Source organism: Microchirus variegatus, assembly GCF_963457635.1.
Source record: "Microchirus variegatus genome assembly, chromosome: 19".
NCBI lineage: Eukaryota > Metazoa > Chordata > Actinopteri > Pleuronectiformes > Soleidae > Microchirus > Microchirus variegatus.
In genome coordinates this window covers 16,164,585-16,189,445 of record NC_139820.1, presented here as the reverse complement: position 1 = coordinate 16,189,445, position 24,861 = coordinate 16,164,585, and the positions used below count along the sequence as shown (strand labels likewise).

Genomic DNA, 24,861 nt, shown 5'->3' with positions numbered 1-24,861 from the left:
AGACCTCCATAACTCACATATATGTGCAACAGGACCACTCTATGTGACCTTTAAACTTTAAATCAGGGCTCTCAAACTCAATTTGCCTGGGGGCCGCATGAGTTAGACTCTGGGTGAGGCTGGGCCGCATCAAGTAAGTATCCCCCCCACCCCAAATTTTATTTTTTTAAAAAGCGTCATCACAACACCGTTTCTGTGTGTGTGTGTGTGTGTGTGTGTGTGTGTGTGTGTGTGTGTGTGTGTGTGTGTGTGTGTGTGTGTGTGTGTGTGTGTGTGTGTGTGTGTGTGTGTGTGTGTGTGTGTGTGTGTGTGTGTGTGTGTCTTCCTTATCGTCACTGCGGGCCGCACTTACATTAAACTTTGATATCAAATGGGGGGCCACAAAATATATTCGGCCTGCGAGCCGCGTGTCTGAGACTGCTTTAAATAGAATGTTGTTAATTTGCCTGACTCTGATATCTGTTGAAATCCTCATAAACACGATGCACTAAATAGAAACCACATGGTTAAGAATATGAATAGGAATGAGTACTTGTTTACTGTCCACCACTGATCACTGAAGTTTCAGCTCGCTCTTTACAAAGTGTTTGTTCAGGAAAGATTCTATTTCTGATGTCGTCAGTTTATAAGTGGAGAAATGACATGAATTTGCTGTGATTCTTGTGTAGATTCATCTCAGAGATGATTGATTTTTCTTTCTTTCTTTCTTTCTTTCTTTCTTTCTTTCTGTACTGGACTTGTATTCTTTTTAAAGAGGGTTTTTGTGTACAGTATTGTCAGTTTGGATTTTAAGGTTGCTAAGTTCATTGTTTACTTGTTGTGTTGGTTATTTTAAGTCATTTATTTTAGTTTCTTAGAAATGAGCTTTGATTCTTTCTTGTCTCTTGTTTCCACAGAGTAATGACAGTGATCATTCACCCAAACCAAGTTGGTGCTGCAGTAGGAATGTAGAGAAACCCACTCCAGAAATATTTGATCTGTTCCGTTTTATTACACTTCACACAACATGAGCCACAGCCACATATGATCACACTGATAAGACTGAAGAACCAGCAAGAGGTTTTTCTCTGTTACAGGTTTGTAGCAGCTCTCTTACTTTAAGTCTGAGGCTCCAGGTTCAAATGCAGACGCGTTAGACTTCACAGACAAAAGCTGGGTCCTGGAGACTCTGCTGTGTCCCCAGCTTCCTCCTCCACCTCCTTTAATACATCAGATTAACACACACACAAACAGTAAATCATCATCATGTAAAATGAAATATTATCATCATAATCAGATGAAAACTCAGTGTTTTGTCCTTCTGCTTCACAGGTAAAATAGAATCTAAACAAAAGGCACAGAAGAGTTTTACTTTTCCTGCTCCTCCCTCTGTAACGATTCAAAGACAGAGACAGAGATAAGGTGAGAGTTGTTGTTTTTTATACACTACATACCATAATATGTCACCATTAAACAATACACTCCGGCCAATGCACACAGTTTAAAAGTGTTTTAATAAAGTAGAGAGAGTTTATAAAGTTAAAGGTGGTCTCTGGGTTTCAGAGCAGAGTGCAGAGCAGGATATTTTCATTGATTTTTTTGTTTTTGTTTTTTTAAAACATGTTAATTGTCTCACTCTGCCACATTCTTCTGAATTGCGTTGACCATTTGAACCTTCTAGAACCCTTACATGTCTGGTTCTGGGTTGTGGAACAACCTCTCTGAAGCACTGAGCACACAACGTTATTTCAAAGTTCATTTATAAAAGCTTGCTTAACCACAAAAGAACCCAACTTTCTACACAAAGTATTTATTTATTTAACCAGGAAAAATCCCATTGAGATTAAGATTATTGTGAAACACAACAATATTTAAGTTAATGTTAGTCCACTCTGAGTTGCTTTACACTACAGTTTTGCCATTCACCCATTTACACCAAACGTCTTCAACTCAACTCGAGCAAGTCCAGTCGCCCACAGCTAACTACTGAAGAAGAATGAATGATTGAAATTAATTAATTATTTAATTAATGAATGAGCGATCACTGACATCATTCTGTATCTTATAACTCTGCTCAGTGCAGTACAATAGAATGCCACTAGAGGAGACCCTTGCAGCATGGTCAAAGCCATTGATGAGTTCTGCTGACACAAGGAATGGACCATGAAGCAGGAGATGAGAAAGGTACTGATCGTTTAGACACACACAGTTATTTCATGTGTGAAATCATCTGTTTTGTTGCTTTGTGGTGTATCTGAGATAAACCCAACTACTGTTCTTGAGCTAGGAACCGACTATGGTGGCTTGCCAGCTTTTACATGAATATAAGGTCATGTGTGCATTTATATATATTTTTCTTTCTCTTTTTGGAGGGAGGGGGGGGTGTATAAGCACTTTGAGTGAGTAAGTGAGTGAGTGAATAAAAAATACTTCTACTGCTTAAACCTACATGTTACGAAATACTGTATATCCCAGCTGACGTGTTTTTCAAATGTCTCCAAAATAGCTAAAAATGGAAAGAAGCATGGGGATTACATTTTTTTTTTTTTTTTCATATCACCAAATTATGGAATTTGATGCAGTCCTTGGTGATGATAGTGACGCTATTTTGGAGCTCATGATTGAGAGAGGGTGAGCTGCAAATGGATCCTGGGGCAGCTTTTCACAGAGCATCGACTGAAATCATTAACACAAGTTTAATCCATATGCATTCTGTGGTGCACAAACCTTTTTTGTTATCTCATATTCTCCACCATCGTGCCAATGTTGACAGGTGTGTGAGACAGCTAGTGTGAACGTGAAGCATCGTTGGTGTGTGTGTGTGTGTGTGTGTGTGTGTGTGTGTGTGTGTGTGTGTGTGTGTGTGTGTGTGTGTGTGTGTGTGTGTGTGTGTGTGTGTGTGTGTGTGTGTGTGTGTGTGTGTGTGTGTGTGTGTAGCTGTTCATCTAATCTCTCAAAGTGAGAGTTCCATCATACTGGCGGGGCTCTGCCTTTGGCTCTTCTATTAAAATAAAAAGGGGTAGTCCATGTAGTGCTTCCTTCACAGATGCCTGCCATGATAATCCCAATCTGTGTCCATAAATGCACTGAGAGAAAAAGCGAGGAGGGGATTCAACAGAGAGAGAGAGAGAGAGAGAGAGGGGGGGGGGGAGAGCCTGAACAGAGATGCACACAGAGGAAAAAGAATGAGAGAGAGGGAGAGCTTTTAAAGGATTTGACAGTGATCTGTAGAGTCTCACTGCTTTAATGTCATGTTTTTTCTTCAGTTTCCCTGACTCTGCCACTATACTATACCCTAAAGCCTCAAAAGTCAGTCAAATCAGAACTATTTCCTTTTAGACAATTGTTTGTGTGTATTGTGGTTATTTATTGAGAGGCTGATTGAGATGATAGAGGATTTACTTTTGGTGATGGACAATGGTCTGTGTAGAGGAGCTCATGTGATGGATAAATTCAAGACTCGTCGATGAAGAATGGTAAGGTAAGAAGTGTCTTCATTTGAATGGATTCCTCTATTCTCCAGTTATGTATTTATGGAATGAACAAATGTCTGCCGATGTGTATCCATTGTATTTCTATTAATGTACATTATGATTGTATAGATTTTGAAATGATTTGATTATTGAAATTAAATGTTAATGATCCAGTGTGAAAAAAAAAAAAAAATCATCAGTCAGAATATTTTGCTAATTAAAAGAAGACGATTATAGCCCGATTATAAGCCAGAAAAATATCTTAAACATAGAATAGAATATTAGCCAAAGCCAGTAGTTATTCATTTAAATCAAAATGTAAAACAATTCAAGCAGGAGAAGGATAAAAATAATGCAATCAGTGAATAGCATTTTATCCCAAAATGCTAGAAAAGAATAATAAAATAATGAAATGATCGACATCTTTTATTCCCATTCACGTGTTGCCGGCAGAGCTGTCAGGAGCAGCATGAGGTTCAGTGTCTCGCCCAAGGACACATCGGCACTAGGGGAGTCGGGAATTGAACCTTCAAGTTGAAAGACAATTTTTTTTACCTCTGAACTACCGTCACTGAGAAAGTTCAGATAATGTTTTCTGTTTTGCTACATGTATTACGTTCACTGTCTGTCAGCAATACTGTCTCAAATCTCGTTTTCAGCCATGGCTTTTTAAGTGTATCTTCTATTTTGTGTTTTATTAGTTCTAATGTAATTCCACAAAAGAGACGTCAGAATACAGGTTCAGTTTCACAAACAAAAAAGAATAAGAGGTCAAATTGCATCAGTTCACTCCGTTATGAAATAAAAAAATGGAAATAATATTTAGCTTTGACATCAGCTCCACAGACCCAGTGGTAGGGCTACAATTACAATATCAGGTTATTGACACAAGGGTCAAATCAATGAAGGGGCTGTTTGCCCAAGAACAGGTTTAGAAGCCATACGTTTGATTTTGGCTATTTTTGGAAAAACAAACATGCTACTTTGGGAAAATGATGGTGATAAAAATGATAACTGTTGACGAGTTAGGTCTTTGGAGACTGTTTCGTCATTTGATTTTTCTTTGTCTCCCTGACTTGGCTCATTCTGTGTCTGTTTTATTGTGATTGTGTGCTTGTTAAATGTTTGAAGTTTGTTCACTGTTTCTGAATAAGAAAAAGGCCTAAGACAGAAAAACTGCAAAATGTGTTTTCTTTCATCTTTGAAAAGTAAGTGGAGAAGGACGAATCCGGAACAGCAACGTGGATGTTTCATTACACACAACATAACCAACTTCAGGTTGCATTTGTTCTCAGTGAAAAGCGGAGAATATTAAAAATGAATCAATTGTGATAATGAGACACTAAACCCCACTCTGACTGTCCTTAGGTGTCAAGGGTAGAGGGAGTGGCCCGGTGCTGTCAGTACCTCTGCTGCTCATCATGACATCAGAGGCTTGCTTGTTCCATCAGTGCTCTTGGGTCCTTTCACTGTCTGGATACAGGACGTGGTCTGGGCTGCTGTGGGTGCTGCTTGTGGGTATCAGCCCAACATCATGGGCGCAACAAGGCACCCAGCCCCAGTCCATCAAAATCGAGGGTGATGTCACTCTGGGAGGACTTTTCCCGGTGCACTCTCGAGGGCCAGCCGGGGTTCCCTGTGGTGAAGTTAAAAGAGAGAAGGGGATCCACCGACTGGAGGCCATGCTATATGCATTGGACCAGATCAACAGCGACCCAGACCTGCTGCCTAACATCACTCTGGGGGCCCGAATCCTGGACACCTGCTCCAGAGATACGTATGCTCTCGAGCAGTCCCTCACATTTGTCCAAGCCCTCATCCAGAAAGACACCTCTGATGTCCGCTGTTCAAATGGAGAGCCTCCCATCATCCCCAAACCAGAGAGGGTGCTTGGAGTGATTGGGGCATCTGGCAGCTCAGTGTCCATCATGGTGGCCAACGTGCTCAGACTGTTTGCAGTGAGTTACATGAGTTTCATCAACTTTAAAATATTGACAGGGCAGCATATTTGGTACAATTGACCTTTAAGTAAGTAAGTGAACCCAGTAAGTGAAGGCCATTACCCTTTTTTTGTTAAAAGTCAGTATTAAGTGAAACAATATTTTAATCCTTTCAGGGACTTAAATATATCTCTGAGCAAGACCAGACTTTAAGGCCGAGGTCTCAAATGTGCAGGTCACAACCGATTTCATGTGTTTCATACGTTTTTGATATTTACAGATTCATTTTGCATCATGACATTACACGTCAAAACAAAAACTTTGATTTTGAAATTGTGTAATATAAATTGCTATTGCTATATCACGATGGAATATTGTAATATTAGATAGTTAGATAGATAATATCGCCCACCCCTACTGTTGTTTTTTCCCCTTCACTGCTCCCTCTTGAAGCTCATGTGGCCCCCAGGTCATTTTGCTTTGAGACCCCTGCATTAAGGGATACATTAAAATCTCTATATTTATATCTGCCGGGTCTACAGTTGTTGTAGGCTCGGTTACCTTTTCTTAATGTGGTTGTTAACGATTACTGAACTTTCTATGCAAATGAATATCAGTGTCACTACTGTTTATATGTGTATTATGTCCTTGCCTCTCTCTCTCTCTCTTTCTCTGTCTCTCTCCATCCCTCACATCAGTCACATAGTCAGAAAATAAATAAAGAAGAACAAGGCATGCAGTCAACCACTCTACATGTGGACTGGACAGTTTGAAAAAAAATATTGCTTTACCCTATTTATACAGCACATGAATGTAGAGCTTTTTCTACAAAATACAATGCTGTCAAGATGGCTGCCAGGAGCTATTTGAAGTTAAGCGTCTTGGTCAGGGATGTATCAGCATGTAGACTAGAGGAGCCATGACTTCAAACTCCAACCCTTTGATGGATAGTCCTTATTAAGGTCAGGGAAATAAGGTGACCTTGCGACCTTGGCTTTCAGTGGGTTTTATTATGTATTTACTATCATTTACTTTTTTATGCTGCAATAATGTGGTGATGTGTTGACTATACTTCTATTCATTTGGAACGGCCTAAACAAAGCATTGCCCCTCACCTTAACCATAAATCCAGTTCATCTGATCAAATCTAACAAACATAACCAGGTCCTCGGGAATAAGGAGCAGTGGACTATTGGCCAGTGTTTATGCCAAAAAATGTCATGAACACACACACACACACACACACACACACACACACACACACACACACACACACACTTCATAAGATAATAATTTGGATGAGGATTTGGACTCTATTATGAATCCAGGCGCACCTGCATAATAATCCATTTTATGTTTTCAGTGTACAATTATTTCTGGAAGAGATGACTGACCTTTGGTAATTGATGGCGCTGCTTATAGCGATGAAGTGACATGGACTTTGTGTAAATCCCATATTATGATGTCATGGTGTCATTGACTTACTAACACAGTCTGCCAGTACTACAGATATGTCTTAACATCAACCCTATTGGTGAGATTAATTTTACATTTAAATGTAGTTCTACTTGCCAGGAAATGATTTGTTGTTGAATTCTTTATAAAAGGATGTTGAAAGCCAAGGAGGGGAAGCCTGCACTCAAGGCAGATGTTACCTACAGAATTATAGATCCCAACCTCTGCTAAGCCCCTCTCAACAGCTCAGGACCCTGGGCTGTAAATAGAGCATCAGGATGGCAGATGACATTGGTTCTAGCAACTTGTGGCCACTGTGCGGCAGATTTAGCAAAATGCTGCATCTCCTCTCACTGTCCATATGTATATCTGTCCAGACTTCTACACTGACAGAATAGTTTACTCTCACATAAACATCTGCTCCTAACCACAGCAGGGTGTGTGTTTAAGTGAACACAAGCTCAACAAGAGTATTGTATATACTCCACAGTTTATGAACGGAGTTTATATTTTTTACATTTGAGCGTCATTCAGTTCATTGTACAAGATTATCATCACTGAAATGTTTGATGGGTGAATTAACCCACTGACAAATTTAGCTTCTAAAGTCAGACGATTGTCCGCTTTTGTTAAATGAAATGACCAAATGGAAATTCCATAACATTTGTGTCGTCTTTGTTAAAATAAACTGCCTTCAAAGAAAAGCTTGATCGACGAACAGAGAAATTAATTGAAATGTCTAATTATTATCTTTTCAAATACAACAATATAATGACACAACTTAAAAATAATAAAATACTTCACTGTTAATTATCATTATCCTGCTGATTACTATTAAAAATAAATGCATCTGAATTGTTTATGCAACAGCAGAGCTTATTTTCAGTGATGAGTAAAGTTTAATAACAACATCATCTATCAATAGAACCACGTTTCCATGGCTCTGCTCCATGTCTTGCTCTAAGAGCTTCATTCATTTACTGACAGTGAGAAGACTGGACTGTAACAGGATACTTCCTGGGTTACTGATACGTCTCATTGATTTTTAGAGAGTGAATCAGTGCAGATGCCTGTGAGGTATTAATTTAGAGAGGATTACGTGTCATCTCACCCAAGACAAAATTATATGCAAACATTTGAATCCCTTTGCTGCCAAATACTCTTATGGTCACTGAAGAAGAGTTCTGGTGTGGAGAAACTTTAGCCCTGGTTAAAGGTGTGCTCTGTAACTTGGCAATGTGTAGTAATGTAATATTTCATATTATAATAAATGTAATATTATACACAGAGAAGCAAATTTAAGCAGCATGTGGCAATCAGAATTAAATATATTGTATGGCTTTCATCTTAGAAATGCTGACCTTTTTCTACTCTCCTGATCTCTGTCTCTCCCTCTGTGCTTAACATAATTTGACTAAAACCCTCTAATCCTTCCAGATAATCTGTGAAATGGTTCTCTCACTCCTCTCTCCTTCTCCCTTTACTACCCCTTGTGTCTACCTTTTTCTCTGCATACCCTCCAGGGAGGCTAACATTAAGCCATGCAGAGGGAATAGCATTAACAGGGTCAGGGTTAAAACTGTCCACATAAACTGTGTCATTAAAGAAGTAGCACAGCAGTAAATTAATCTTCTCATTCATTTTCCCCAAACAAATGCCTTTGCAGTTGTAGTTCCTACCATCTGTATTTCACTGTGCTGTTGCTCATATTCTGAGCACAAACCTACTCTGAGCAGACAGCAACATGGCGATAACTCTGTATTCAGATTTACTGATAACACAGGCTGTTAAAGAGATCATCTCCCATGATAGTCCAATTTTGGGATTTGAATGCACTCTGACTTGTTAGGATTTACAGGGCAGGGATCCATGTAGACATTGTTAGGTTAAGCAAGTAATGAATTATCATTTGACACAGTTCACTTCATTAATTTGTCTTCTATGGATTTGTTATTGGCCTAATAATCAACAATGACCTCCACGACGACTCACCAAACCCTTTTGTCTCAGATCCCCCAGATCAGCTATGCCTCCACTGCTCCAGAGCTGAGTGATAATAGTCGCTACGAATTCTTCTCCCGTGTGGTGCCTCCTGATTCCTACCAAGCCCAAGCCATGGTTGACATCGTCAAAGCCATGGGCTGGAACTATGTGTCCACACTGGCCTCTGAGGGCAATTATGGGGAGAGCGGTGTTGATGCCTTCCTCCAGATATCCAGAGAAGCAGGTTGGGTGTCCAAATATATGTTTGTCATTTCACAGTTCAGACAAGAAGGACTTTTTCAGTCATCAAGTCTTCAGTCAAGTTGCCTTAACCCTGGTCCTCAGGAATCACTGCCCTGCACACCTGATTCAGATGGTCAGCTCGTCATCAAGCTCTGCAGCAGCCTGATAAAGAGCTGTTCATCAGGTGTGTCGGAGCAGGACAACATCTAAAACATGCAGGGCAGTGTTCCCTGAGGACCAGGGTTGGGAAACACTGCCTTAAAAGACTGCAACATACAACAAGTCGTTCAATGCACAAGGACTAACGGGACAAAGGAGAAATCAATAGGGTTAAGAGCTGAAATGATGGTTTCACATTTCAAAATTCCTTTACATATTGTATCACCAATAGCATACAAAGAGGAGTTCATTACAGTACCAGCATCTTATCTGTAATCACAGTATAGCATTGTATTGCTGAAGTGTCACAGTAAAAACTAGATAGTAAACCTTCATGGTTCACAGAGAATACATTCTAATGTTACCTCGAGACTAACATTGTTGTTACCTGTTGTTGTTTTGAGTAAAATGGCTCAACAACAATGAATCATATACGACTTCTGGAATAACAACAGCAAAATAAGATTCAGAAACAGATGATGGACTGATGAACTTTTTGTGCCACAATCTAGTCGACATTTCAATGTATCTATTGAAATGAGCATTTAGCTGCTAATGCCACTCTACCACAGTATAACCTCTGTTACACAAAGCTGCAAACATGGCAGGGGACCCATTCAATGACATATGAATAGCATGTTTTAGAGTCTACTGCTGTATCCACGCAAGCAGTAGATTTTGGTCCAGTACGGTAGGTCTTATGATGAGTTCAGTTTACGTGCCACCACCACAATGCTGACTGTCCCTTTGGTGTAGATGAAGTTGTATAAATAATAATGGCTATTAGATTATGCACATCAGTGTTTTGCTTTGCAGAGTTGGGAGAAAACTGGAAGTTACAGTAATTTCAACAGATTTCTAATGTGTCTGCGACAGGAGGGTTATGTATCGCACAGTCTATAAAGATTCCCAGAGAACCCAGACCAGGAGAGTTTGAAAAGATCATCAAGAGACTAATGGAAACCTCCAACGCTCGTGGTGTTATAATCTTTGCCAATGAGGATGACATCAAGTGAGTGAATCTCTGCTCCATGCCACATTAGACAATCGTCAAGTCTTCCGTTTGCTAATTACACATGAATCTTGCAGAGGAGTAAAACAGAGTGTCTGTGTAAAGTATATTCTGTCCTCTTCCAGGCGTGTACTGCAGGCTGCCAAAAAGGCCAACCTGACAGGACACTTCCTGTTTGTTGGCTCAGACAGTTGGGGGGCCAAAAACTCCCCAATTCAAGATCAGGAGGAGGTGGCTGAGGGCGCTGTCACCATCCTTCCAAAAAGAGCCTCTATTGATGGTAGGGCAACTCAAAAATAATAAAATAGGGATGATTGTTATGTCTGATAGTGATATTTCCAGGTCTGGCACTAAATTTTAAGTCATAGCCATGTTTTATTTAGCAAAAAGTCAAATGTGTTTATTGTAGCATCATATGATTATTGATACGACACCATATCAGTTACTGGGCTGTTTTTTCTGCTGTTTGGCATGTTGATATATAAATAACAATAAATGGTTTGTGAAACAATTTAGGGTTTGACCAGTACTTCACTTCGAGATCTCTAGAAAACAACAGGAGGAACATCTGGTTTGCAGAGTTCTGGGAGGATGACTTCAAGTGCAAACTAACCCGTCCTGGTATAAAATATGAGTCTGATAGAAGAAAATGTACAGGTATGATACAAAGAATTACAATGAACATTTCAATGTTTTTAGTGGAAGTCGGTTTGTCTTGTGACACTTTGGTCATTTGCCAGGCAAAGAAAGAATCAGTCAAGACTCACAATATGAACAGGAGGGCAAGGTGCAGTTTGTGATTGATGCTGTGTATGCCATGGCCCACGCCGTACACAACATGCACCTGGACCTCTGTCCTGGCTTTATGGGAGTGTGTGAAAAGATGGACCCTGTAGAAGGTCGGATGCTCTTACAATATATTCGTGCCGTCAACTTCAATGGTGAGCGTTAAACATTTTTGTCTGTGATTTTGTATTCCCATATAACGTGAAGATTTCAATTTAAACAATGTGTTTGAGTTAAATATGAAATGTATGTTGGCTAAAACCTTCACTTTGCCACTGCTGTCTAAGTCAGTGCAGATGGGAGAGAAGAATAGAATAGGTCAACTTGAAAACTAAGGTCTGCTAATGTACCTTGCTACAGAGCACTTCTTCAAAGCATATATGCTCCCTTGGGCTGCCTCCTTGCTCTTCCTTTTACAACCCACTCTTATTTTATCCTCTCCTTTCATTAAAAAAACAAAAAAAAGACATTGTTTCTATTAAAGCATCCTACTTACTGGTCTCCTCTTGCTGAATGGCGTTGGCTTGTATAGATAGAGCGCCTGCAGGGACCTGAGAGGAAGATTGCATCTTGTTAGGGCAGCAGAGCAGAATGCTCTGAATGCTGTATGTATGGTGCAGAGCCTTCATAAAAGAGCACCTTGCACTAGGCTTTTACATGATTGTACCAGTTTGAAGGAAGCAAACACAAGTGTTCAAAAGTGAGTTTATATTTTCATGTTAGATAATATGCAAATGTCCTCTGACTCACTTTGTTGCTTTTTACAGGGAACAGGTCATTTAACTTTTGTCTTCATCAAACAGGCAGTGCAGGGACTGGAGTAATGTTCAATGAGAATGGAGATGCTCCTGGACGATACGACATCTTTCAGTACCAACTGTCTAACGTCAGCAATCCGGGCTACAAGATTATTGGTCAATGGACAAACCACCTCCGACTCAATGTAAATATATTTAATTCCATTTGAGCACAAGAAGGTTTAGTTCACAAATGTAGTTACTGTATTGCAAATTGTTTGACATTGTGTTTATATTACTGTATATGTGATCTGACCCAGTAGAGGATCTGCATGGAATGAGCAAGAGCCTGGGGAACATTTTTCTCATTTCCAACATTTTAACTTAAAGGTGCATTATGTAATAAATCTAAAGCAAGTGGCCATAAAATCCTCCTAATATGTCACAGAGACTCAGGAATAATGTTCATATAACAAACTGAACTCACCAACAAAAACAGTACAGACAAAATATTTGCATTAAAAACAAATATTTTGCAGACTGCAAATCCTGTTTATGTTTTGAAATCATGTTTTTGGCATGTGGCGCCACCTACCGCCGTCTACCAATCATTGCAGTCAGTAGAGTCTCAGCTGCCGAGCAAACCACGGGTTGCCAGTTACATCTGAGCTACAATGGCGGAGAAAATGAAACTTAAAGACCTTGGTATTTTGAATTTGAGTGTAGTAACCGTGTTTGGCCACATTCTTACATACGGCACCTTTAAGCTAACTCTTAAGTGTGTGTGTGTGTGTGTGTGTGTGTGTGTGTGTGTGTGTGTGTGTGTGTGTGTGTGTGTGTGTGTGTGTGTGTGTGTGTGTGTGTGTGTGTGTGTGTGTGTGTGTGTGTGTGTGTGTGTGTGTGTGCGTGCGTGCGTGTACGTGCATCCACCCTACAGCCAGAGGAGATGCAGTGGTCAGGTGGTGACCATAAGATCCCAGACTCCGTGTGCAGTTTTCCCTGCGAGTCTGGTGAGAGGAAGAAGATGGTGAAGGGTGTTCCCTGCTGCTGGCACTGTGAGCTCTGCGATGGCTATCAGTATCTTCTGGATGAGTTTTCCTGTGACATGTGTCCCTTTAACATGAGGCCCTTGAAGAACCGCACAGGCTGCCGGCCCACACCCATTATCAAGCTGGAGTGGAGCTCTCCCTGGGCCATCATTCCAGTCTTCCTGGCCATTCTGGGCATCCTGGCCACTACGGGAGTCATCGCCACCTTCATCCGCTTCAATGACACACCCATTGTTCGGGCCTCTGGCAGAGAGCTCAGCTATGTGTTGCTAACAGGCATCTTCCTCATCTACCTCATCACCTTCCTCATGATAGCTGAGCCCAGTGTGGCTGTGTGCGCCTTCCGCAGGTTGCTGTTGGGGCTAGGCATGTGCATCAGCTATTCTGCCATGCTTACCAAGACCAATCGGATCTACCGCATCTTTGAACAGGGGAAGAAGTCAGTCACGCCCCCGAAATTCATCAGCCCCACCTCTCAGCTTATTATCACTTTTATACTCATCTCGGTACAGGTAAGTGAGCTTTTTTCCTCCAAATTAAAATCTGTGTTGCACACTTATACTCTTCTCTTCACAGTTACTTGCGGTGTTTATCTGGTTTGGTGTAATGCCCCCCCACACCATCATCGACTATGAGGAGCAGAAACCTCCAAACCCAGAGTTTGCCCGTGGAGTCCTCAAGTGTGACATGTCTGATCTGTCCCTCATCTTATGTTTGAGCTACAGTATTGTACTGATGATTACTTGCACGGTGTATGCCATCAAGAGTAGAGGAGTTCCTGAGACCTTCAATGAGGCTAAGCCCATTGGCTTCACCATGTATACAACCTGCATCGTCTGGCTGGCTTTTGTACCCATCTTCTTTGGCACGGCCCAGTCAACTGAGAAGGTGGGAAATTCAGCATCTCTTCATGATTTACTAGTCCCCGATCTAGAACCTAGTGTGACAATAGTATAACAGTCATATCATAATGTTTGCTTCCTGTCTCCACTGTGCTCATTCAGTTAAAGTACACGACAAAATACAAGAATGTTTGCTGGAAGTTTTGAAAAAAGAAAGAAAGATATGCACTTTGAATGAATAAAGGGTTGTTGTGAATGAGCCTGAGGTGCTTTCAAAGGGTTTTCAGTTTTCACCTCACTCAAATGGAAATGAAGGGGGGAGAGAAAAAGAAAGGAGGTCAGATGAACTAAGGGACAAGAGGGAACAGCCATAGACTTAGCCACCCATTCAGTTAATCATTGCTGAGAAAAAGAGATAGAAATAGACTCTTACCTTTGTCTGGATCATAATGGCTGCTTTTAGATAACCTATACCTGCTCAATGTCTGTATTTATATAAGCCATTCCACCTTTCAATAATCCAATGGAGAGATAAACACAACAAAATAAATCTTAATGACAAATGTGTCCAAATTAAATAATTACAAGGTGTGGGGCAGATTCAGATAAATGATGAAATAACAGACAGTGTCCACACTTGAGCAGTAACTTGTGTGCGGACACTTTCTGTTATTTCGTCGGACTGCGAGATACCATGATGTGCTGTTGCTCAGGATAGTGTACAAATAATGACTTATTCATGCTACAAATATATCTTATTTATAACACACATGGCTTCATTTATTTATGATCTCTACAGTCTGTTTGAATAATAAGTTCATAATTTATCAGAGGCAGTTCTCAGGAGAAGCCACTTCTCATTATCACTGTTGAATTTTCAGTAGAAGGAGCAGCGGGAAGTAGACATGGTCAGAGCCCATAAATAGAGCCACCTTCCCTGACTACATATGCCAGGTTATAAATTATTAATCGGGGAAAAACACAGCCTCCTGTGCTTAGAGATAAAAAAAAGAAAGAAAAAGAAACATAAACTGCCTTGTGACAGCCTATGGTGCTTCACTTGAACTGCAGTGTGATGAAACTGGATGGTGATGGATGCGTTTGCTGTAATGAATTGGTAGTTGGCACAGCCATTTTAACCACATGAGCGTGTAAGCAGTTCTTTTGCACTACTGTCTCTGCTGCAGATGTTCATTCAGACCACCACCCTGACCGTATCCATGAGCCTGAGTGCCACTGTGTCGCTGGGCATGCTCTACATTCCCAAGGTGTATGTCATCATCTTCCACCCAGAGCAGAATGTCCAGAAGAGGAAGCGCAGCTTCAAAGCTGTGGCGCAGGCAGCTACCATGTCCACACATCTGTCCCAAAAGTCCAACGACAAACAAAACGGAGAGTCCAAGATTGAGCCGGACAGATCACAGTAAATTGGCACAAAGCAGAAGAACGAAGAAAAGATATCAGCTATTCCTATTGGCAGGATATGCCGTACGTTTTCCTTCTCCTTCTCTTTTGGATTGAAACACCAGCAGAAAACACACACGGCGATGAAATGAAGCACAAAAGGAACAAAATGTTTTTAGTTGCTTACACAGAGACTGAAAGGCTGCTGCATTTTAATGTTGTATTCACGTATAACCCATCAGATTTTTGTCTTAACTCTCCTTGGAAAACCCTGGATGGAAAAAAAACAAAGAAAGTTGAACTTAAATGTGACCTTTGCCCTACAGAAGAAAATGTATATGTATGTGCAGTCCCTCTAGGTCAATGAAAGGCTGCGTGCCATTGGATTGCATGGATTATGGATTATGTGTTTTGTCTGTACATAAATGTTTTCAAAGATTGTATGTGATATGACTTTCTTCTGATTGTGCTAGAATGAGGTAGCTCTTAATAAGCACGACCACTTCCTGTTATGTCTGATATACTCCTGTGGGTATTGAATTGATGACTGAATTATAACGACTCCACCTCCAACATGACCCAGGGCTTTGCTGAAATGATGATTTTGCACTGTTAAACAGTAAATACGTCAAGGAAATTACATTCTGACAATGCAGTGAATAAAAACTGCAACCTATCTGAAGGGTAATACTGTCTACTGTACCACAATGGAAAAACAAGGTTTTGCAATTGTCCATATTGTTTCTCAAATTATTCATTAAATCAATCATGTATCAATCAATTCTGCTACATGTCAACATCAGATAAGCTGCTTTAAGCTGCATTTCAGAACATTTATCACAGTCTTATTCCTGCTTCCACCATTATTCATTCAGCAGGAGAAAACAGTCCATTTCACAAAATAAAAATATTTTACCAAAGGTGTTCCAATTATTTAAAATTGTACAAGACTTCCTCTTCTGGTGCAACATTTTCAATAAAACGGATCGACACAAGATTGGCTTACCTTGGCAAGTGCATGGCTGTGAGAAAGCACAGCTCATACTGCCCTCTGCAGGACAGCACACCTCAGTGAAATATTTATGAATAAAAATTCAAAAGGAATGGTTTCGAACACGTGAATAAATACAAAAATGTTTATTATATGCATTGTTCTGACATTTGGCAAAACAAAATCTTAAAAACACCTACATTACTTGCACATGATGGCAGACGCAAAGAGTGCAGAGAAAAACAAATATTTCTGACACGAAGGCAGTTACTTTCATGAGCTGTCAAATAAATCGACTTGTCTGAAGAAACATATACACACATTTAATTATTAGAAAGGACAACAAAAAAGTCAGGGCAAATCACAGCATTCAAATAAAATGCATATTGATGCACATGCAAAAAATATACGCTGGTATTGCTAAATTGACTAAAGGTCACGTATTTCTTTTAAATAATATTCTATCAGTCCTCTTGCTGATCTATTGCTGATCACCAGGTCAGCTCTATTTCCAACGTTTTACTGCAGCATCCTGTCAGGGCTCCGCTTCAAAGTTCACTCGAGGAAGCTGTCCAGAGTCAGGCAAGTTTCAATCTTGGGTGGAGGCCTGGTCACCTTTTTCCTCTTCACTTTCATCAATGGACGAATCTGTGACAAAGGAGACTGGAGTGCTTGGTTAAGGAATGAGGCTTTTTTTCCCAGTTCTTTTACTTTTTGGAATATCCTTTGGTAGGGAAGAATAGAAGAAGCTAGTATGACAGTCATTTGAATCTATAATATGTGCCAAGAGTGTGTATTTCAACTTGTTGATCCTGCCACCTAACAAATGTACCTGAACTATAAGGAATAGTGTGGTGGTAGGAGTACTGATAGACAATGAAAAGAACCAACCCAGACTTCTATGATCATTGAAAACATGGCTGCCAGTAGGGACACAAAGCAAAACTTTGTGAAAGGCTTACCTAATAAAATAGATTTCTGCTCAAGTCAACGACATCTTCAAAATACGTCTGTTACTTTATCTCACCACTAGACAGTAGTATCCTAAACTTACTGATGGAGGCAGTGTGGAAAAGAAATCCTGATCAAATCATCTTCAAAAACCCCAGACGGAGGTTTTTAAGAAACACAAATATACCTCATGAGTCAAAACAGGATACAGGTTGAAAGAATTTGGTTCTTCCTCCTAACCCATCATAACCAGTTTTCACCTGAAATGAGAAATGGTGTCTTTCATCAAAGCAGGACAAAGGAAAAAGACATGTTCAAACAGAGCAGATGGTTGCTTTGAACATACAGCTCCAGGTTTCCTCTGCGGGTCCAACATACTGCCAAAGGACTTTTTTCGGAAAAGGAGGGAGTTCCTCAAAAACGGATCCATGAATCCGTCTTCTTGCTGAACCTGAGGTTAAAAAAAAGAAGAAAAAATACACATTTAATGACGCACATAGCAAAAAAAAAAAAAAAGTACCTTTAAAAATCTACCTTGGTCAAAGAAGAACTTTTCTCATCGTGTTTCAACATGGATATCCTGAAAAGTATTTTCAAAAAGGAAAACAATCACTAACTCACAAATAAAAAGAGTTCAATACACAAATTCATGTTTTATTCATTCATGCTGTAAATGTCATTTTGAAAAAACATGTTTCACTTCTACTGTAGGGCACAACTTACGAGTGAGGGTCAAGACGCATCTTCTTAGACGGGACCTGCGTTGACTTCTTGGCAGAATCATCTGGTGTAGTGATGTCGTAAGTCATGTTGAGGTCCACGTCCTCACCATCACCGGGTTGGTGGAAGCGCGGCTGCTTCAGCTCCAGAGGGGCAGGGCTGACAGAAACAGAAGGTGGCCCTCTTTTAAAATGGCTAGATCACCATAACAACTCACACAGAACATAACCTAGTCTGGACCTGGTTATCTTTCAGCTTGTTGTTCACTACAAAAACTTCAATATCATCTTTTTCCATGTGCCTCAGTGTTACATTAATAAGAGACTTTGTACTTTAGCATGAATCGGTGCTACATGTCATATGATAACCACTGTCTTCATCTCTGACTGAGGTTTTCAGGTTTTGTCACTGGAGCTCACTCGACGAAAGCTTGGCTCTGTTGTACACGCACAAGTGTGAGGCTTCAGTTCGGTGGTGACACAAACCTTTCAAAGACGAGCCGATTAATGGTTTCATTTGTCCGTGTTGGCGTTCTCAGAGTCTTCTGAAGGAACTCTACTTTCTTCTTCAGACTCTGTGGAGAAAAACACATCAGAGCAACAAACAACACATTTCTACAGAACAAAACAAACATCCGGTGGATTTACTTACAGAGATTTCTTTGTAAGCATTTGCCTGATCATTCTGCAGTGACTTCATGTCCTCCTTGGTCTGATTCACCTCAACTGAAGCTTTTTGTAACTAAAACGAAACAAACACAACTTAAAAAGGAATTTGAAGCTCCTCCTCCTGGATGCTGAGTGATCATTTATTTCAAAGGTACCTTGTTGGTGGAGGAGAGCAATTCTTTCTTCAGCTTCTCACACATGTCATGTGCAGACTTCAGGCTTCCCTTTAGGTTATCATACTCTCTGAAGAGAAGGAGGTGCAGATAGACACATATATAAAAACATGGAAACTGCAATCATTTTCCATAAGGTTAAAGAGATAGTTTGGATATCTGAACATGTTTCATAACACAGACCCCAGGAGTACAGTGGATGTAACGTTGTTAAATCATTTAACGAGGATCCAGTTTGGAGATAAGAAAGGTAATTCTGAGAGAGAGTTTGGGACACACAACATATTATATACGTATATGCACAATTTTTTGGCCTGTATCTACGCCGTGCAGCAGACTTGCCTACGCAAGTCGCAATTGCGGTAGTCCAGTTGTCTTAGTCAGAGAATGAGGGAAGTTAAACAAACACGTCTGAATATGAAACTGATGATGAACCGTGTAGAGAAAATCCATCAGGTTATCTTTAGTACACTTGCGATGCAAGGAGATGGGAGTGAAGCCACATAAAGGTATGTTCGTTCAAGCTCTGTACTGTTTCCGTGTCTATATTTAGCGACTTTACAGTCTCCCTGCAACAAATCTATGCAACTAGTGATTTGACATACTGATCAGCAGCAGTTTTATTGTTCAAACTTGTTAATATGCATGTGTGTTTGTGGTTTCAAACCCATCAGTTATGCACCCCAAACTCTCTCCCAGAACTACTTTTCTTAGCTCCGAACCACGAAGCAAAACATCTTTAAATGATTTAACAAAGTTGCATCCTCTCTTCTCCCGAGGTCTGTGTCACACACTTAAAAGTTCAAAAATCTTCTCAGAGTGAATTTTCCATAAATAATTATATAGTGCTTCTATATTTTTATGTTTTGAGTTTAATGTTATTACCGACCTACCAAAAAAGTTTTTTTTATTATGAGGTATAAGTAGATAATGTGCTTTTCTAATCAAATGTGATTATTATGATTACTGTCACAATTGTCCTTCATGCAAACAAAAGTTATCTATGGAGATCTACAAGGCCAAGTGCTTGAACCTATACTTATACATGCTTCCTTTAGACATCATTATTAATAAGCATAAAATAAGACAACATAACAAGAACAAGCTGTATCTATGACAACGGATGAAACAAATGAGATTGTTCAACCATAGGAACCAGAGAATCCTCCGACATTGCCACATTTTTTTCTACCATGACGAAAAAATCTGAAGGCTGAGGACACACAAACATCTTTACCAACACAAGTCAGAAGTGAGATTTTTATCACTTGACAGGATCTTTAAGTATATTGGACAAGTCATTGAACTCTTATATAAAACAAATCTCACAACAGCCTCCTTCCACTTGAACAACATAATAAAAAATAGAAACATCCTGTCATTTAAGGATGTTAAAAACCCTAGACTGGACTATTACAGTGAACGCGGTGTTCCAGTAGGTCTGTCACAAGTCTCCAGTACTGACAAGGTACTGACGAAACTAGAAAAAAAGACAATATAAATTTAAATCCTGCTCCTATAGTCACAGTAACTGCAATGCCAGGGTTACATTATCTTATCATACCAGACGCAGTGTCAACCAATCTCTCTCATGTCTCTCGCAGCTAACTCCGGCCAACGTCTGATTTTGAAATCAAAAACAGACATGTACAAGACAGAAAGTGGAACAAATAATTGTCCCTCAAATCCCAGAAGAGATTATTTTTCTGTCCATCCATTAATTTTTAAGAGTAGTTAAGCAGACTGAGAACTGGGCGAGAGAGGAGAGTGGAGCAGTGAGAGGGCGAGCTCTGGGGATGAAATATGACAACAAGCTGGGACTGTTACATTAACTGAATGTGACGCTTGTTTGATTACAGTATTTTTTTCCATGCTGCACTATAATTGATCTTTATTTTATTATTACAGCCTTCATATCATTGACAATCATTTTATAATTATCTTACTTATATATTTTTTTTTAAAGACATTTTTGTTCAGGAATTAATGGGCAATTAGCCACTGTGATCTAACCCTGATCTGATGCAATTATTATTGGTGTAGTAGTAGTAGCAATAATAATAATAATAATAATAATAATAATAATGATGTGTGAAAAGTAAATTCCAGAGAAGTCTAGAAACAATTCTCCAAACTTCAAGTGTGAACATAGCTTTAGTGCATAATTAAACAGGATTGAATTGTTTACTTTTTGAGCGAGACGCAGTAGATGGAGAGCTGTTCCACTGCCGCATGGCCGACACCCATATCTCTCATCATAGACTCCACTTCTGCCCTGTGACCCTGTAACAAGATGTCCAGGCTGACAAAAAAGGATCAGCGTTAGGCCATCACACGCATCACATATGCAATATCACAGGACACCACACATCCATTCAATCGTCATTTCTAACTCACAAGGGAGATTTAAAAGTATGAATTGCATTAAAACCCTGCTTCAGCAGAATTCTAACATCTTCAGCCATCTCCACCTTAAACAAAACAAAGCCATAGATCTTAAGTATGTTATAGTGCTGGGCGGTATACCGGTTCACACCGAATACCGGTTTATATTTTCGTTATGGTATGAATTTTTAATATACCGCCATACCAGTGTATTTGATTACAACGGAACGATGTGCCGAGCGACGCTGTTTCAGACGGAGTCCTTTTCAATGTTGCGCATCTACAGTAAACACGCATGGTGAGACTGCAAGGTTTGAGGTTTAAAGCGCTCTGGTGTTACGTGAAGGTGAAGATGGATAGGATAGACATGGAAAGTTCCGAAATCGAAGCTGCAGAACTAGTAGAACATGCCGACACAGAAGAACTTGGAAAAACACATCCTGTGTTTTTTTAGAGGGAATATTCGAAATATCATCCTCTATTACGCTAACAATTTTGACAGCCCTAGTAAGCATGTCTTGGAATATCAAGAATGCATGTAGTTAATGTCGGCACCCTCCACATCAGCAGGTTACATGGGGAATATTGATTTGCATTAGAATCATGACTAGCTCTTCTTTGTACAGCATCATTTTCTGGGGCCATGCGAACCTGTACTAGTGTGGAGTTATTCTATGATACTACTGCAGTAATTCTGTTCTCACCAGTAGAAAATGCTGCGAACACCTGATTATGCATGAAAAAAAAAAATACCTTCATATACGGTGAAACCGTTCGAATTTTGAAAAATACCATGATATATATTTTTGGTCATACCGCCCAGCACTAGTATGTTACATGTTTTTCTTTTGTGTCGGATCTTTTCATGTCCTACATATTTTTCTGCAAAGTGAGACATGCAAATGTACAGAAAAGGAGTCCCCAAGAGGATAATAAACAATTTTCTAATACTGACATAGTCAAGACCATTCAAAAACAGCTTTCACATACGTAGCAAAGTCAGTTTTGTGATTAGTAAGTGGCTGTCAGTGTGAATGATAACGTGATTGCAGATACCTTTCAAAAGTTTTCATTTTAGTTCTGAGTTTCTTGACCTCCTCCTTGGCAGCCTGAATGTCACTCTGTTGCGTCTCTAGATACATCATCTGCTTCTGTGAGAAGTTTGTACAAATGAATAAGAATAACAGAGATAATGTGAGTCAGTGTAAAAAAAAAAGATAAACTTACTCTGAGAGCAGAGCACAACATCTCCTTTTCCATGATCTCCTTTCTTCCATTTTCCAGATCTCTCCTCTGCTTATCCACAATCTCCTTCAAACTGTCCATCACTTTCTGTTTGTCCCACCAGTCTTTCTCTAGATACAGAGACAGATTGTAAATACTGTGTACTAAGGTTAGGCAATAGTATGTCATTATACAACATTGAATACCAAAATAAGAGCGTCTGTCCAACATATCCGTCTGCGTGGGTGAGTTTTCAGACCAGTATAATACTTTTTCTTGTCGATCTGGGCAATTCAATTTTATTAAATTAATGGATGCGATATCACAATGTGACCACTTGTCCTCTGGGAAAGAGTGAGTCTGTCCCAAACAAAAACATAAATAACATGTTGCGATATCAAAGTATAATGTCCACTTAAAGTCAATAAATGCAGGAACTGAAAGCGAGTCAGTGCACAAATCCCTGCATCAGCCTCAACCTTTGGCACTGCTGAGGATGATGAGGGGCATGCAGCAGGGGCAATGGGCGAGGGGGAGATGGGGAGGACCCCTCACATATTAGGATGACTCCACTCTGGGTTAAACTTCACTTTTATTTATTTAAACATGGCATCGGGGTGCAGGGACATAGTGACAGTAATATTACACACCATCTAAAAGTATGGAAAAGGTTTTGTTGTATTAGAAATGTGACTAGCGCCTAACCCATCTGTTGACTCTCAAAAATCAAGGACCATCATTAGAGACTGTGGCTTCTTACCTTTAGACTTTAGCAGAGCCTTCATTTGATCGAGCTCATTCTAAGGATAAAAGAAGATGAGATAATGTAAAGGAATCATTATGTGTAGAATATGCTCTTCCCATCCTGTATCCAGAAAATGTTTTTTACAGAACAAAATGCTTTCGTGGTCGTAATTTTAGTACCTGCAAACTCTCCGGGTCCACCGTACCCTCCTCCTCTACACCAATGTCAAAGTAGAGTTTGCAGATAATGTGTCTGGTGCTGACCTGCACACAGAGCAGCACATCATCAACACTTCCTCTGACAAGTTGTTTCACAGTGGGTCAGAGAGTATGGTCGAGTAAGTTACTCTACCTGTTTCCTGCATTGTGGACAGGTTTTATTGGGAGCTGTCTGAAACCACTGGAGCAAGCTGAGAGGAGACAACAGAGTAAGCAGCTGCTGAAATACTTAAGGAAAACATTTGACTTTCTTAATGTCGTCACCATTGATAGTGGAAAGTGTGTCCACAGTGTATGGCTGCGACATCTTTGGAGTGATCGAAGAAGTCAGAGCAAATGGTACAATATGCTCGGATAGGCATCTTATTATTACAAGGATCGTCCTGTAATAAAAAAAAGGGGCAACCATTTAACAACAGTGCTCGTTGAATTAACTAAATCAACGTGCTTGACTACAGTTGTAACGATAACGTCACACAAATTAGCATTAGCTACATATCAGGCTAACATTTACACTATCAGCCACCAGCTTTCTTACCAAACAAAGACGTTCGTTTACAGCTCAGGAGCATTCCTAGTCGTGTCCGTCTAACTCGTGTAATGTCATTTAACCCAGTTATAGTAAACTGCGGGAGTTCAGGCTGCGAACGCACTACAACAACACATTTATCTGCGCTGTCCCCGCCATTCTGTTCAAACATCAATGTTGTTGTTCTTCTTCTGCCGCTGATGCTGCTGCTGCTGCTGCTTCGAGCTAACGGTTTGTTGCATTACCGCCACCACCTGGTGTGGAGTGTGGACCAAAATGTGGATCTATCAGTGCTTCTCAATTATGTGTGTTTTGTGATTTGCATTTGCGTTTGTGTTTTGCACCTCAGGGCCACCGTAGCATAACATTGTATGCTTATTAACATTAAAGAAAACAAAATATAGATCAACTTACAACAAAGTAAAACTTTATTAATATTGTTTTTTAGTCTGTAACAGAAAATATTTAAATTTGCATTGCATCAATTTGTGGATGTGGATGTGCAATTACACTTCATTCTGGTACGGCAAAAACTGCATGTTTCCCGTGGTCACACATGCCCCCCCTGGCATCACATTACACACCCCCAGGGGGCCCGCCCCACTGTTTGAGAAGGACTGATCTAACTGATCAATGACTGCAAAAAAACATTCAAAAAAATTAAAAATAAATAACAACAATAATAATAATATTCATGATGTGCATACATGTATATACACATGCCTAAACACACACGTACAAGGTTTTTGAACTGCATTGACTTACATTAATTTCCTGGAGACTTACTCTAAACTTAACCATAATTACTACTGGCCTAAACCTAATCCCGAGCCTAACCTTAACCTAATCCTACCCTCAACCTCACTTTAACCTTAAAATATAGTTATTTACATTATGGGGATTGCTTTTTGTCCCCATAATGTGACTGTGTAAACAGTTTTACGTACAATATACAACATACAAACAGATTGAAAAACATACATCTTACATAACTTACATCCCAACATATCCGCTCAATCAATTTTGTGGTTTTAAGAAAAGGAAATAATATCGTGTAACAGTAACTGAGTTTCTTTTGTAGTAATATGTTTAGTCAAACTCCACATCAATGTCTCTCAACTCTTGAATCATAATTTCTCCATGATATTTCTGATGACCTTTGTCCTGTCTCCTCACCTGTCAGTTCTTCCTCCAT

General features: G+C 39.8%; 2 protein-coding genes across 2 annotated transcripts; one reads left to right on the top strand and one right to left on the bottom strand.

The window, feature by feature from the left end:
• Nucleotides 1-3,445: 3,445 nt before the first annotated feature.
• Nucleotides 3,446-15,085, top strand: grm6b (glutamate receptor, metabotropic 6b; the record flags this gene model as incomplete). Its single annotated transcript, XM_083906134.1, is given in 12 exon segments — nt 3,446-3,460; nt 4,821-4,853; nt 4,856-5,410; nt 8,858-9,074; nt 10,109-10,244; nt 10,370-10,524; nt 10,761-10,901; nt 10,985-11,185; nt 11,834-11,973; nt 12,705-13,328; nt 13,393-13,704; nt 14,846-15,085. Coding segments are annotated over 12 exon segments (2,769 nt in total).
• A 1,504-nt stretch (nt 15,086-16,589) lies between these two features.
• On the bottom strand, nt 16,590-23,807 carry traip (TRAF-interacting protein). Its single transcript, XM_083906449.1, has 16 exons — nt 23,676-23,807; nt 23,402-23,520; nt 23,271-23,328; nt 23,099-23,182; nt 22,935-22,974; nt 22,178-22,305; nt 22,007-22,101; nt 20,754-20,867; nt 18,548-18,635; nt 18,376-18,465; nt 18,210-18,298; nt 17,728-17,883; nt 17,539-17,584; nt 17,351-17,455; nt 17,214-17,264; nt 16,590-16,716 (listed from the first exon to the last, which is right to left on the bottom strand). The coding sequence occupies exons 2-16, from the start codon at nt 23,497-23,499 to the stop codon at nt 16,609-16,611; spliced, it is 1,350 nt and encodes a 449-aa protein (XP_083762575.1). The 5' UTR covers nt 23,500-23,520; nt 23,676-23,807; the 3' UTR covers nt 16,590-16,608.
• Nucleotides 23,808-24,861: the final 1,054 nt, after the last annotated feature.

Coding starts and splice junctions, on each gene's coding strand:
- traip (XM_083906449.1), bottom strand. CDS start 23,499: ATGCCTATCCGAGCATATTGTACCATTTGCTCTGACTTCTTCGATCAC. Junction 22,102..22,177: donor TGTTGTGCTCTGCTCTCAGA/GTAAGTTTATCT, acceptor AACTTCTCACAG/AAGCAGATGATGTATCTAGA. Junction 16,717..17,213: donor GAACCAAATTCTTTCAACCT/GTATCCTGTTTT, acceptor CAAGCACTCCAG/TCTCCTTTGTCACAGATTCG.